This window comes from Nesoenas mayeri (assembly GCF_963082525.1).
Source record: "Nesoenas mayeri genome assembly, chromosome: 16".
Taxonomy (NCBI): Eukaryota; Metazoa; Chordata; class Aves; order Columbiformes; family Columbidae; genus Nesoenas; species Nesoenas mayeri.
Genome location: NC_137562.1, coordinates 8,014,403 through 8,028,859, shown reverse-complemented (window position 1 = coordinate 8,028,859; position 14,457 = coordinate 8,014,403). Strand labels below are relative to the sequence as shown.

At 45.1% G+C, this 14,457-nt stretch overlaps 1 protein-coding gene across 2 annotated transcripts in view; it reads left to right on the top strand.

The window, feature by feature from the left end:
• Positions 1-9,245: 9,245 nt before the first annotated feature.
• TAF4 (TATA-box binding protein associated factor 4) overlaps positions 9,246-14,457 on the top strand; it is a gene marked incomplete at its 5' end in the record, with an annotated part of 35,616 nt that continues 30,404 nt past the window's right edge. For both annotated transcript variants that reach the window (XM_080354620.1, XM_080354619.1), the window contains 2 exons: positions 9,246-9,561; positions 11,487-12,566. In XM_080354620.1, coding sequence (XP_080210746.1) covers positions 9,246-9,561; positions 11,487-12,566 — 1,396 coding nt within the window. The remainder of the gene's footprint in view (positions 9,562-11,486; positions 12,567-14,457) is intronic.

Sequence of the window (14,457 nt, the reverse complement as noted above, 5' to 3'; positions counted from 1 at the left end):
ATAGATGATGTATGTGATACAAAAAAGGTTGACAAAGCTGAAGTTTGCAGTTTGGTCACAAAAATTGAAGGGTGAAGTCTTACAAGCCAGACCTAGATTCTAAAAAAGGTGTTTAGGCATCTGTCTCCCATTCAAATGAGTAAGAGGATTCAGACCTAAGTTTAGAAATAATTAGGGCATAAAGAGACTTGTCTATCTAGGACAGTGGGGAGCACTGAACATAGCCTAAAATACTAAGTTCCATTAAGAAAAATCTCTGACTTTGTTTGTTTTGTTGTTTTGGGTTGTTTTTTTTCTGCATGGGCTGCTTTTTCTTGGGTAGTGTTGTGCTGAAGTGAACTGCAAACCTCTGTGCATCCTTCCCACAGATGCACTGATGTGAGGGGATGGGATGAAAGTGGGATTTCATAAAGTTTTTTCAGGCATGAAGTGAGCAAAAGGTGGAGTGAAGAGCGTGCTGACAATCAAGTAGGAGATAAAAAATGGACAAAGGCAAAAAATTGTCTTGGAGGGTCGAAATGCTACAGAGGATTAGTCTGCAAATAAAGATTTTTGTTGGGTTTCAGGTTTATGCAGAACTCGCCAAGAGTTTCAAGAGTCATAACCAATGATCTAAATCCACTTCTAGGCTGAAAAGAGTCCAAGTTACAACTGGACTATCACAACTGACACTGGTGCACCTGACAGTCATCTCAGTGGAGAGGCTGAGGAGCAGATGGGAGTGCAGCCTGATATATCACGCTGTGGACAGTCTTTCCAGAAAAAAAACCCCATATGTTTTGGAGAGTACAGGTTGTATTCACTGCATCCTTCAGACCCCTGGCTGCTGCAGACTAGCAAATTTCAACATTCCCTGCACAGAAATACATCTTTACTAATTGGGTTTGGCTAAAATTCCAGAAAGCTCGATAGCAGTTCTTGCTTAAGAGCTCCTCCTCTTTTCTCTGTACTTCTTTCTCTCGCTACAAATTAATGAACACATTCAGGTGATCAGTATTGGGCACTATTTCATTGGTATGGAGGCTTGAACGGGGTTGAACCAAGAACCTGCTGCCTGGTTCTTGCTGCTGCAAATCAAATAGGACAGCACACATCATTGGAATGAGAACATAGAGGAAAGAGCTCCTTTATTAGATGTTTTAGGTCAGAGACCTCACTTGCATTAATTCTCCATGGTGGACTCTGTTCTTGAGCCAGATAAATTAATCTCCCTCTTCTTACCTGTTTTACAAACGACTAGTAGACTCTGCTGCTTTCTGCTCAGCGACGTAACGTATCATTTTACCTGGACTCGGCAGTATGCTGTTCCTTCCCTGCATAACATCTGCTGCATAGCTTGGATTGTTCTTGGACTTGTTTTAAAAGGCATGTTTCAGAAATGTCTTTGAGGATGTGAATTATTAGTAATTGTTGTATCTGCTAGGGTGTTCTTCTTCCTTTATGTTTGTTATTTTACTTTTAAAAATAAGACGTAAACAGCCTTTGGAGTTTAAAGTTTACAGGTTTTAATTCAGGCTGAGGTTGAATATACCAAGAATGGTAACGTAAATCATAGCAATAGGATTTTAGTGCAGTTTCAGAAAGTAATTTATTTTTATATGACAATAAACTGGCATTTAATCTTCACATTTCAGAAGCTGAACTGTAAGTCAGTCTTCACATAAGACAGCAGCATCTCTCTGGCTGGTCAGTTCTAACTCATGCTTCCCCTTACTATTGTGGTATTTGCACGCACACTTTCCACATAAGCCTGAAAATTCTCACATTTACTGTTCCAAAGCCTTTGAATTATCTGTACTTCACACCTTATTTCTCTATTACCTCATGTATGACAAGGAGTTTATTAGTGCACTTTTAAACCACATTTTTCTTCTGTAAAGTAATCCTAACAATAACATTTGAGATTTGGCATTTCTGTTTTCTCACTTAGTTCATATTAATATGCTTAATTTTTTCTAGAGAGCCTCACAACTTCATCTTGGACTCTGCATTTCACTCAGCAGCATTCTCAGCATTTACGCTGCCCATAACATCACCTGTGACAAACTTCTATAGGGTATCTGGGACATACAGTTGTTAGTAAGACATTTTGAAGGCAAAATGTTTGTGCAAGTATAACTCAGAGCATAAACTAGTCCAAAGAATCATAATTATTGTTGATGAAGCAGAAGGAACCCCGAGTACATCTGAGGGCGAGGTTGTGAGTTAGAAAAACACATAACTTCTTTTCTTCTAAACTGAAAGAAATTTCATATTCGCATCTGCAAGAGAATGAACTGGAAGCCCAAAGTGACTTTGTACTGAATAATTTTGCAAAGAGCAGCCTGAGCTGTAACAGCATAATAATGCACTCTGGGCTTTATGGGGCAAGAGTTAGCGATTTGGTCTGTGTGTGATGCGGGTGGCTCACTGCTCCACCCCAGTACAAGAGGGTGGTGTGGCTCCTGTAGGAGAGATGATCATTCTGAATTAAAAAGTTTGAGTTTAGAACATGTGAAAGCAGTCAAACGACCAGAGGAGGTTTAACGGTTTTGTTTTCCATAGATCTCTTTTAATGACAGGGCAGTTTTAGGAAGGGGGCAACTTGGCCCTGCACAGACTTTTTAAAAATGTTTTCCTCCCTCTTTGAGTCAGTGGCAATACCGGTGATGGTGCAGGGGTAAGAGCTCTGATGATACCAGCACATGTACCAGCAGGTAAATTCACACAGCTTTTCAAGTTGTGAGGATGTTACATTTGATGGGTTCTTACTGGGGATGAGGGTGTAGCAGGGATGGCTTCAGGCTGCCAAATCGTATAAAGCTACTTGGATGGCTTCATGTCAAGGAATAGTAATGAATGAGTAAATTGACTGCCCACAGAGCTGTACAGAACAGTACAACTATCTCCCTTTTTGCTTTACTGAAATTAATTAAGATAAACAAGTTTTATAGTTTCATTTATAGTTTACAAATTGTCTGTTTCTTCCCTAACTAATCATCCTTCCTAAACAAGATATTTGTTTCCTGCCATTTTGTCTAGTCATTAATAAATGGCTATTTTACATAGATGGGTGGGTTTACTGTCCTAGCTAGAATATTAAGCAATAGTTATGGCAATGTTGTTATACTTCCGTGGTAATGGAAGAGTAGTGCAAGTAACCCCATATGGACAAAATTGACAATAAGGAACAACTTAACATAAAAAAAAAACTTGGCCCTCCATCTGGGTGTGTCATTTCCTTTGGGCTGGAAATTTTCCCCATCTTGTATTTTCAGAGATAAAATATTGGTCTGACTTGCTTCAAAGCATGCACCAGTTTCTTCTGTCAACAGTGGGAACACATCCCATATTTAATTGAGTTATTGAGTTTGTTTGGAGTTTCAAAAATGAGCAAAAGCTCATTAAAGGAATAGGGGCAAGTCCTTGAATTATGTCTCTAATAGTGATGATATATTTTAGGTAGTGTAAGAAAGTAACCTATCATCTGGAATAATATACCTAACTGTTTTAGGCTGCTGAAGAATTCAGAAAAAAAACTTGTATAATAGCCTTTTGTCCTGTATTTTCATTAAGTCCAAGGCAGCTCAACAAAGAAACTACAGCATGATTTATTTTAATCAGTTATTACAGAAAAGTAATTAAAATAAAAACTTGGCAAAATCTTGTTTACATACTTGTTGCATTCCAAATCCACAAAATGTTTAGATGCAATCTCATTTCATTGTAACAAAAACAAACCTCCTTTACTTGTTTTCTTTCATTTTTTTCTTTAACTGATGAAGTTTCCATACCTTGTCTGTCTGGAGTTCAGTGTCTTTTGTGTCTGTTTTCTTCAGAACGTCACTAAGATGAGTCAGGGTGCTCTCAGGAATCCTGTTGTCCCATACGGCTCGGTAAGAGCATTTGGCAGACCGGGAACCAGAGATGGGGTAGGGAAAATGATTTAGCCATTTTTATAAACGGAAAGCTTTCAGAAATGCTTGCACATGTGATTATTCTTCTAGTTCAAATCTACAAGAATCTGGATTTTGACCTACATATTGTATGTTTGCTTAAAGTTTTACCAACTTTCTGTCCGGTTCGTTTCATTTGACATTTCTTATTATTGAGCTAAAATGTGTATATTCAGGCACATGCACAATCTTGTTTTTAAATACTCCTCTGTTTTAAAAGAGGGGTTTAATAGGATGATCAAGATAGCGGCACGGGGACAAAGAATGTGTCCGGCTCTGCTCCTGTAACTTACGGTCTCTAGGCGTCATGTTAAAACACATGCCTATCACATTCCATAGGACAAATGTTTTCATCTACAGCAACTGCTGTTTCAGAACTGATGTGGCATTAGCTGTACCTGTTCTTGGCACTGACCAAGAATGAGCAAGATGAAGATTTATCTTCAGCTCTTTATTTTTATTTATGTATTTTTGAAGCTGGGTGGAGGGAAACATAAAGAGGATAAAACCAATTGCCGTACCTGGTCAATTGTTAAACAAGTGTCCAGTAAAAACTCTTTTTGATAGGGAAAAAAGGCAATGAGGCTCTAGTATGGTATTGACTGGAAAAAATGAAGCCATGTTCAGTTCCTTAAGGAATTCCAGTTCTAAGAGTGCATTGCTGTCATATATGAAGCCAGACAGAGCTGTAAGCAGAACAGAAGGTACCTTCTGACTATAGCAGGCTACCAAGCTTGTGTCTGGAGGGAACAAACTGATTTGTCCACTGATTTCAAATTGCTAGGAGGTGGAGAATTGGCATCCAGAAAAGGAGTAAAGGAGGATGAGGAGCAGTGATCTGCACTGCTCAAAAAGTGAAGACGACTGCTGGAGAACTAGAACAGCTCTGAATCAAGAGGGCACAAGAGTCCAGAACCAGAATATCCGTTGTATTAGTATAATGTTTAGGTTGTCTGGGGGGATATTGTTGAGCAAACATCCCTGGCAGGGTAATACTCTGCTCACAAAGAATCTCAGAAAAATTGAAGCAAAAACTGCCAAAGTCACCTCTCGCTACAAAGAAATATTTCAAACATATTCTAACAAATCCTGACTGTACAATGTGCAAATTGGATTTTTCGTAATGAGACCCATCAGTAGGCACATTTTCTTGACAGATTCTGTCAGAGAATCACTCGGATTCAATTTTCCAGAAGTTACTTTGATTTGCTTAGAGAGGAAAGCATTTTCATTTTGCCCAGTCACTTCTAATAATTTGCTAAATTCAAAATATGTGAAATTATTGAAGCTACTTGTAGTGACCAGAAGGACCACTAATCTTTTAATAATATTTTTTTCCCTATGAACTATGCCGACTTGCACAATATTTTTTCAGTACAGATAAAACACAAATCCTTCTTGACATGCCTGCTTCTTGCCTCTTCCTCAGACACAGCTCCGGACATTTGCTTCCAATCTCCATTCAGAAGATTTGCTTAAAAAAATAACGGCAAGCTGCTGGGGTATGTAGTTGGAAACTTCCATCTTCTCATACAAATGCTCCTTTTTCTTCGTAAAGTTCCCTTGCTCTTCCCTTAGAGATGAGTCTGAATATTGATACTTCCTATCTTGGCAAGCAGTAATGAGTATGACGAGTTAGGTTAAGAGCAGTTGGGAAGGAAAAAACAGTATTACACATATTCCACAGCACTTTTATACCTTAAACCATAATCCTTTATCCCACAGTATATTATCTGGGTATCCTATTTTAGGCGCAGGATGTTGAGTTGCATGGACTTTGGTATGTCTCAGTACAGCCACACGTAAATTTAACTCCCCTGTGAACTGCACGTAACGTGTTGGTGACAGTCTCTGTCTCATACAATAACTGGGGAAGACTGTCGAGGCACTTGGGTCCTCAGCTAACTTTTCTTTTTGAAAATCAAGCTCGTAAGTGGTCTCTAACAGATCTTTTCTTCATTACCACTTGTATTGTGAGTCACAGCCTCTGTGCCATGATCTACATAGGCCAGTTCTAGGGGAAAAAAAAAAGTATTTTGAATAGCAATATACTAAAAAAATATATATATTAAAAATAACAGGTTAAAGGAACACCTTTTGACACTACAGAGAATCCATATGTGCCTGAAACATTCAATAATGTTTGATGCACTTGGTGATGGGTGAAACACAAGGCATTCACTGCATATTGAGTCTGACTAGTTCTACACCAACACTAATAATTACCACTAATCCAATACTAGAATTCTCGTGCAAGTTGCTCTTTTATACCATTTAAAACAGAAGGTGAGCGGTACACTGTGGAGGAGCTGGAATCCCAGTCCTGAGGAATCCAGTCTAGAAAGTTACTTCCAATGTCAAACAAGAGGCAGAGAGTATGAAAACATAAATTATTCAGTAACGAATCCTACACACTTATCATGCACAAGTTGTAATGAATCTCAGTTGCTCTTGTAATTTTGTAAAGTTGTTTACCTAATATGGTAGATATGCCATATGGTACACTAAAGAGAGCGTTCGAACAAGGACATGAAGATTTCGAGCTTTTTATTTCTAGTTTTATATGCAAGTGAAAACTTCATTCAAGCTGTCCTAGAATGCGAGCAGCAGAGGAACACAGGCTGCTCTGACCCTTCATGCTGATCATAATTTCATCCATCTCCCCCGTCACCCTGTTTTTCCCCATCACTCCCTGGCCACCGCGGCGCCACATGGGGGTGTGCTCCTGGGGAGATGCCATGAAATAAAGACTTGCAGCCATTCTGCACCTTTCTGCTGGTTTAGCTTAAGTCTAGCTTTTTACCCTTAATAAATCATTTGAGCAGCTGATGCAGATTAACTCTTCCACTGGTTAGGGAATGTGAACGGACTTCTATTCTAGATAGTTCTTTGGTATGTTGCTTATAGAATTTCACCATAGCTAAAACTAGCGACGTGCTTGACTGGGGCAGCGGCGGACTGGTCTGGACTACCCTGCTTGAAGCAACATTCCTGCCACGTAAGAAACGGGCAACATGACCTACAGTGATATCTGTAAAATCGCAGCTGCTTTGTGGCATTGTAATTTGGCAAAAATTGATAAAATGGAAGTTAAAAGTCATAGAGAGTGACAGGGCATTTTCATTCTCTCCCTTGAGTTTCAAATGACTGAGAAAAGCTGCAGAGCACAAAACATTTGAGAACAAGAATAAAAGATTAATATAAAACATCTCCGAGGAGCTCAGCAGTCCCTTCTAGTGATGCCACTTGGTAAAGTGATCGGAGTCTTAGCAAAGGCTCAGTGCTGTAATTTTTAGTCAGCAGCCTAAGTCTGCTGCAGGTGAGAGGACATGAGAAACTAGAACAGTAATATCCCTTACCATAAACTGGGAATTTCTAAGACTTTTGATAATAGGGTCTTAGACCCCATATTTGAGGCCTGTATGTTAAGAACAAATACCGACCAGTTTTTATGTTGCCCCCATGGGCTTTTGGCAAACAGCTTCTTCCATGTAGACACGTTTGCATATTTGGGGGCAGGATGAGACGTGGGGCCAGTACTTCAGCACTGTTGCCATCGCTCATGCGGCAATTTAATTCATGTTACAGTACTATGAGTTCAGTGATCACCGCAAGTATGTAACACAGGAAGCATTGACACCCATTTTTGGGCAACCCTGAGCACAGAATACTCTGACCTATTTAAAGCCGTCCCTTCTCAGAGATAACTCATAGCTCCTATTCTTCCGAGTCTCCACCTTTGCAGCCCTCAGCGTGCGATCCGGCCAGTCGGTCCTGGGCATTGTCACCCAGGGCATCAGCAGCTGCTGAGTCGGTCCCACTGCAGCACAGTCCCAGCCTCTAATTCCAACCATTCCCCATACGTAAGAGCAAAGCTTATTTTATAATACAGAAATAAGAGGTGTTATTTTAAGCTTGATACGCCTTAAAACTTACCACATGCTACGATTTATCTTTCAGTTAATATTATCCCAATAGCTGAGCTTTCTGGGGAAACGGTGCTTGGCGAAATCGAGCATTTATTAAAAGGCTGGTTGTATTTTTAACTATATTTACTTCCTTTATGACGGTTGCACAACGAGGTCAAAGTGCAGCTCCCTACCGTACGGCAAGACACGGCCACCTGCAGCCAGCGCCCGGCCGGGCACCCCGCACCCCTCCGGCCGCGGCCGGGGCTCCGGGCCGGGGCTCGGCGGCACAGGGAGCGGCGCTGGAGCGGGCGCAGGGCGGCCGGTCCCCGCCAAGGGCCGTTCTGCAGCTCCCCACAAGGGTTAAGCCGCAGCGGGGGTGTAACGCGGGCTGACACACAGGCGGGGATCGTCCCCAGCGCGGCAGGGCCCCCGCCTCGCCGTGCCGGGCTGCGAGCTGCGAGTGGCCCGTTTAAAACTGTCATCTCCCTCTCCTTTTTTTTTCCCTCCCCTCTTCCTTTTCCCGGTGTTAAAATCGCAGCGTCCGTCCCTCCCTCCGCGGGCGCGCTTTCCCGGGGCTCGCAGCAGCCCCTCTGTGTCGGGCCCAGCGTGCTGAGTCAGGCCGGCCAGGCCGCGGAGCGCAGCCTGCGGACACCGCGCCCGGCACACGGCGGCGCCGCCCGGCCCCGCGGCCCGGCCGGCGGGGCTGCCACCCGCCTCACCGAGGGACTGCAGCCCCCGACCGCCGGGGCGGGCAGCACTGCGGGGCCGCACCGCCTCTGTCAGCGGCCGAGGGAGGTACGGGGGGCCGGCGCGCTCCTCCTCGACCGCTGCCCCCGCCCGGGGCTGGGCGTGGGGCCCGGCCGCCCGCCCTCCGTCCCCCCCCCCCCCGCTCCCCCGCCCCGCCGGTGGATCAGTTACACGCAGCTGGCACAGGTGTGGGGCGCCCTTCAGACTCGCGCCGGCGGGGGAGACCCGGACGCAGGGAGCAGCAGGGAAACATGCAGCCATTTTGGGCCGAGGCAGACAAAGAGCCGCAGCCGCCCCCGCCGCTCCGCCGGCCGCCCGCACGGCCTCGGCCGCACCTACAGCCGCGACCCGCCGCCCTGCGCCGCCCGCCCCTCCTCGCCAGCCCCCGGCCGCCCCGCCACGCCGCCGCCGGGCCGCTGCCGCCCGACTCCCAACTAAGCGTCAGCAGCCATTTGCCCTGCCTTTTATAGGCGGCCGGCGGCCAATCAGCGGCGGGCGGAATCCCTCTCCGGCCGGTGATGTGAGGCTGGGCCCGCGCGCCTGCGCAGTCGGCGGGGCCGAGTGTGTGTGTGTGGGGTGGGGGGAGGGAGGGAGGAGTGAAAGGGGAGGGGGGGGAGGAGGGAGCAGCTCACAGGAACCCTCCAAAAAAAAGATGGCGGCGGGCTCGGATCTGCTGGATGAGGTTTTCCTGAACACGGAGGTGGATGAGAAGGTGGTGAGCGACCTAGTGGGATCCCTGGAGTCCCAGCTGGCGGCCTCCGGCCACCACCACCAGCACCACAAGGCGCAGGAGCCCCTGAGGGCCGCTGGGGGGCTGCTGGGGAACCATGTTGTGAGCAGCGGCAGTAGCAGCAGCAGCCCTAGCCCAAGCCCTGGAGGAGTAGTAGTAGGAGGCAATGCTAATGCCCAAACAGAGAGCAGCAACAGCAGCAAGATGGGACTGAGTGCCCCAGAGATCACAAAAGCAGGTAACATGGGCAGGGGTGGGGGGCTCAGAGGGAGAGGGGCCCTCCCCTCCCCCCACTCCCCAGCTCCTTCCCTTACTGCTTTCCCCCCTTTCCCCCTCTCTCCTTCTCGTTGTGGCAGGAACGGGAGTGCAAAGGGTGGTATCGATCATACGGGGGAGAGCCTCCCCTCATCGTGCCCCCTCGGTGTGTATCCGCGCCTCTGCTCCCTCCCCTTTATTTTCCCTCCTCGCTCCTGCTTTACTAGAGGGTGTTGGATCATGTGTGGGGGCAGAACGAGCCGGCACTGCCCGGCCGGGACTCTGCCGGTCCCCTCTGCTTTTCCTGCCCTTGTTGCTGACTGGAAGAGGGTCTCTCTGAATCTGGGGGGGCTGAAGGAGGCAGAGCCCACCCCCTTGGTCACGGCTGTGCCTCCCGTGCCGTCAGGGGCTGCTCTCCGTCCCTTCCTGGGGGGGAAGGCTATGGGGGGATTCCCTCTTAATAATGCCGCCTTAGCTGTCTGTGTAAATGCTCCTTCCCCTCCCCCTTCTCTGTTGCTGAAGTGCAAGGGGGTGTTATTAATCATGACACCTATTTCCTGTAGAGGAGGAAGCGAGGGGGGATTTCAAGGGGAGGAAGTCCCTCAAAATGCTTCCCCCCCATATCTACTAGCCTTGGCTATTGCTGCCCCCAGCCCTCCCCTTGTTCCCGGGGTTCGGAGGGGACATTCCACACCTCGCGTTCCTCCTCTGCCCTCAAGGGGGTGTTGTCACAACACCGGGTCCTGGAAAGGGGGGGAATTCGGGCCACAACACCCCACCTTGTGCCCTGTCTTCTCCCACCCTCCCGAGCTACCTGGGGATATTCTCCTTCTTCAAGTTGCGGAGGTTATGGGGGGACATGGTGAAGGCTGGGACTAAGGGCTCACTGCATGAGAATGGAGGGAAACTGTTTTTCAGGGAAATTAAAAAAAAAAAATGTCTCCCCAGAATCTCTCTGCAATTCCTCCCCTCCCCCCCCATTTTTTTTTCTTGCTTTCTTGTTGCTGAAGTGTAAGAAGATATTACAGACCTTCTGTTATGATTAATGAAGCTCTCCTAGGAGGATCTCCATAACCCTTATAATGTGCATCTCAGTATCTGTCTGTCACTATTCTTTTGCCATTTCTGTCTCCTTAGGGCCAGGACCTGGACTGTGTGTGATTGTACTTGTGATAACACCAGGCCTCATCAAGGGGCATGAGGATTATTCAGGACAAGAAGCTACATCATCTTGTCCCTTCTCAAAGCCTGCTTTGCTTTTTATTTATTTATTTTTAACCACCTCTGGCTGTGGGAACTTCAGATCCAGAAGAGCAAATTCCGTAATAACATGGAAGGGTCTTCTGGTAACCTACTGAGGGCCTGGCAGTATTCTGTATCTTGCCAGGCTGATGTTTTTATTTCCTGTCACGTTTTTATATTTTGTTGTTGTTGAGCCTATTGATCTAACTGAGCTACTCTGTAGGAGATGGAAGTATTAGAGGGTTGCGTGTGCTGGTCGTAGAGTATATGTTTTGTTAACGTGTCTTCCATTGCCATCTTTCCCACCTTGCAGTCCTGTAGCTGAATGTGATTTCAGGTTATAGAATGGGGAAGAGATCTAAGATGATCTTCTTCCTCCCTTTCCGTAGTTCATATCAAACCTGTTTTCCTCATTTTGTCTTATTGTAGTGTTGAAAGAAGGGGTGTTACAGTTAATATTGAATCTACCAATCTTTGGTGGGAAGTTGGAGTCTTCAAGCTAATGTCTTCAAAGCCAGCTTCAGCTTGTAGTCTCTCCTGTTTTCTTGGTTCCAGGCAGGGAGCCTGGGAGATGGAGAAGACTTGGTGATGAGGGAGAACATTTTGTCTCTGCCGGACTTTGCTTCTTGCTCATTCTCTCTGTTTAACCTTGTTGTTGTTTTGCAGGAGCAGGAGGAGTGCAAGGGGGTGTTATTAATCATAACACCAGGTCCCAGACTTCAGCTCTGGATGGAGCCACCACAACAAGCACCAGCACCACCACTGCAGCAGCAGGAGGATCTGAGGTCACTGCTGCTCCAGGGACCCTCAGTCAGGGCAAATCGGTGGTTATCAGCACCATGGCAACTGCCTTGTCCACCAGGAATGGCAAGATTGGGACCACGACAGTGCAAACTTTGAATGGGAGTAATGTGGTGATGAACTCTCACCATACAGGAGGTGCTGCTTTCTCTGGGACTCCTGTGACTGCTTCTGCACCTGCTGTTGCCCCTCTCGTTAACAATGGACCTGGATCTGTGGGGAAAGGAAATACTGTTAATGCTGTTTTGCCGTCAGCTTCAAACACTGTCATCCAGACTTCTTTCCTTAATACTGCTGCGTCCTCTGCAACTTCCTCCTCACCCACAGTTATCTCCTCACAGCCACCGCCGAGCATCGGAACCGGGGCACCTACGGTAACGCTTGTGAGGCCACCGATTCACACAGCAGGACCCACAGTCGCTGCAGCTGGTGCGGCCACTCAAAATGGGAGCAATACTGTGATCAATTCAACCATCAGTGTGGGGAGTTTTCCTGCTGTTGCTACAGCCACTATGGGATCTGGAGTTTCCCTCCAGACGTCGCTTGTGAACAGCCAGTCTGGTTCCACTGTGCCAGCAGCTCCCACCACACAGGTCATAAAATCTGAGTCTCCTAAAACTATAGTCCAGGCAGTATCCCAGCAGCAGACGCTGGCTACTGCTGGCCAGCCCAGTACTACAGGGGGTAACATGATTATTGGGCAAACTATGCAAGCTGGGCTCTCCAATGTTGCTCCCAATCCTAGTGGGATACCTCCTGCGGCTCCTGGCACCCCCACGGGAATGGCTAAAGGTGCTGCCAATACAGTGGCACAAAGTCTGCCAAGGACTCCAACAGCAACTACGAGTGGAATCAGAGCAACTTTGACTCCTACAGTTTTAGCACCTCGTTTGCCTCAGCCACCTCAGAATCCAACTAACATTCAGAATTTTCAGTTACCACCAGGTAAGTGAGAGGATTGAGGGGTTTTATTTTCGAAGTGCGTTTCTTGCAGGGATCCAAATCAGATTTCTTGCTCTTTAATTGTGAGTTGTGAAAAAGGCATTACATCTAACAATGAGAATCATCTGGTTTTGTGTAGTAGAATAGTAGCATTCCGGTACTTAGCTTATGCTTTTGGGTGACCAAAAAGTCTTTTCAGCAGTAATAATTTGAAAATAATTCTGCCTGGTATCTCTGTTATGATGTAAGTGTGGATGAAGCTGCAAACAACCAAAGTGTGACAATGGAATATTATCAAATGAAATGATGCTATTTGGTATTCATGTGAAGCATTTTGAATTTAAGGTGGTTTTGTCAGTAGTGTGTATAACCTTCGCATGCTGTTCCGTTCCCTCTCTGTCCCTGCGTGCCCCCAGTACCACATAGCGCTCATAAATAGAGAAGCAGCAGATGCAATATAAGAAAACTACCTTCTTTTGCTTTAAATATCTTCAAAGTCTGACTTAAAAACTCACAGATTTGAAGCTTATGAAGATCTTTTTAGTCAGTGGAGTTCTGATACAAAAGGCAGTCCTCCTATGTCCTTACCTCACCCTGTTGTGTCTGGGGCTGCAGCTTTTGTAGTAGCTACTCTCCTGCTTAGTGCTGAGCATCTCTGGACGAGGAATCTGGTCCTCAACTCAGTGGGTGGGTAAAAAGCAGGATGAGAAACATTTCTTTTCTGAGAATTGTTCTGTCCCTCCTTAAATATCCTAGATTTGAAGATTTAAGGTTATATATTTGCTAGTATTTTGAACCAGGCTTGTCCTTGTGTCCAGTTTCATTTTTAACTGAAAATACTTGTGTGAACCTACACATAGTTTCCTGTCTCTTTAATAATATATAGTAATAGCTGTATTCTTACTATTTACTGTTTTTGAGGCAGTATACAAAGAACAACTAATTAAATTTTACTGCTAGTACCGAATGAAATCAGTGGTGGTTTTGTATCGTCTGTTTCAATTTGTCTTAGTAAAAATACATCTATTGAAACTCCTCCCCAACCTTAAAGCAATGCACCTGCTACATAAGGTAGATCAGAAACCATACTCTGTTACCACACACCATCTTTTTGTGTGATATACTTTTATGGTATGGGATGCCATGCAGTTTAATGAAGTCTGTCAAACATCCTGTGTACCCAAGTTCAAACTGGTATAAATATTCCTTTTTTTTTTGTATAGAAGATTATTCCCTATATGAGTAATTTGAATGACACATGTTACTAATTAAAAAAATATCGGTAAAACTCAGACCTTGAAATCCCAGTGCTTAATAAATAAATAAAATAAATAAATAAAAAAGTGCTTGTAAATGGACAGGCTGGACAAGCCTTATTTATTTGTTGCCACAGTGTATCAAAAGATTTTCCAGGTTTACAGTCTGTTGCTGTGTATGCCTACGTTTTCACTAATGCTGCATTATAAACCTGATTATGGGAAAAATATTACTGTTGAGTCCAGTGGGACCTTTTTTCCAGGTAGCTGATGTTTCCAAACTGCTGTAGCTTACTGAAATGTGTTGCTCCTAGAAGCAGCGTTGCAAGTCCTTAAGCATAATTGGACCATAAATAGCTCCTTTGGAGGTCTCGATAGATCAAAGTGAAACAATATAGGTTCTAAACATTTGAGGTTTTTTATTAAGCACTTTTTTTGTCTGTGCTACACTTTAAAAATATTTATACGTTCAAAAGAATAGCGTGACTCTTAAAACAAGCAAGTATTCATGAATGAATACATAGAAATTGGAAGTTGGGTTCTTGCATCATGAGATGGACTTAATATTGGAAAGGATTTTTGTTTTAGTGGAACAGCTTGTTTTTTAAAAATTGTTTTGGTTTACATTTTTATACCCT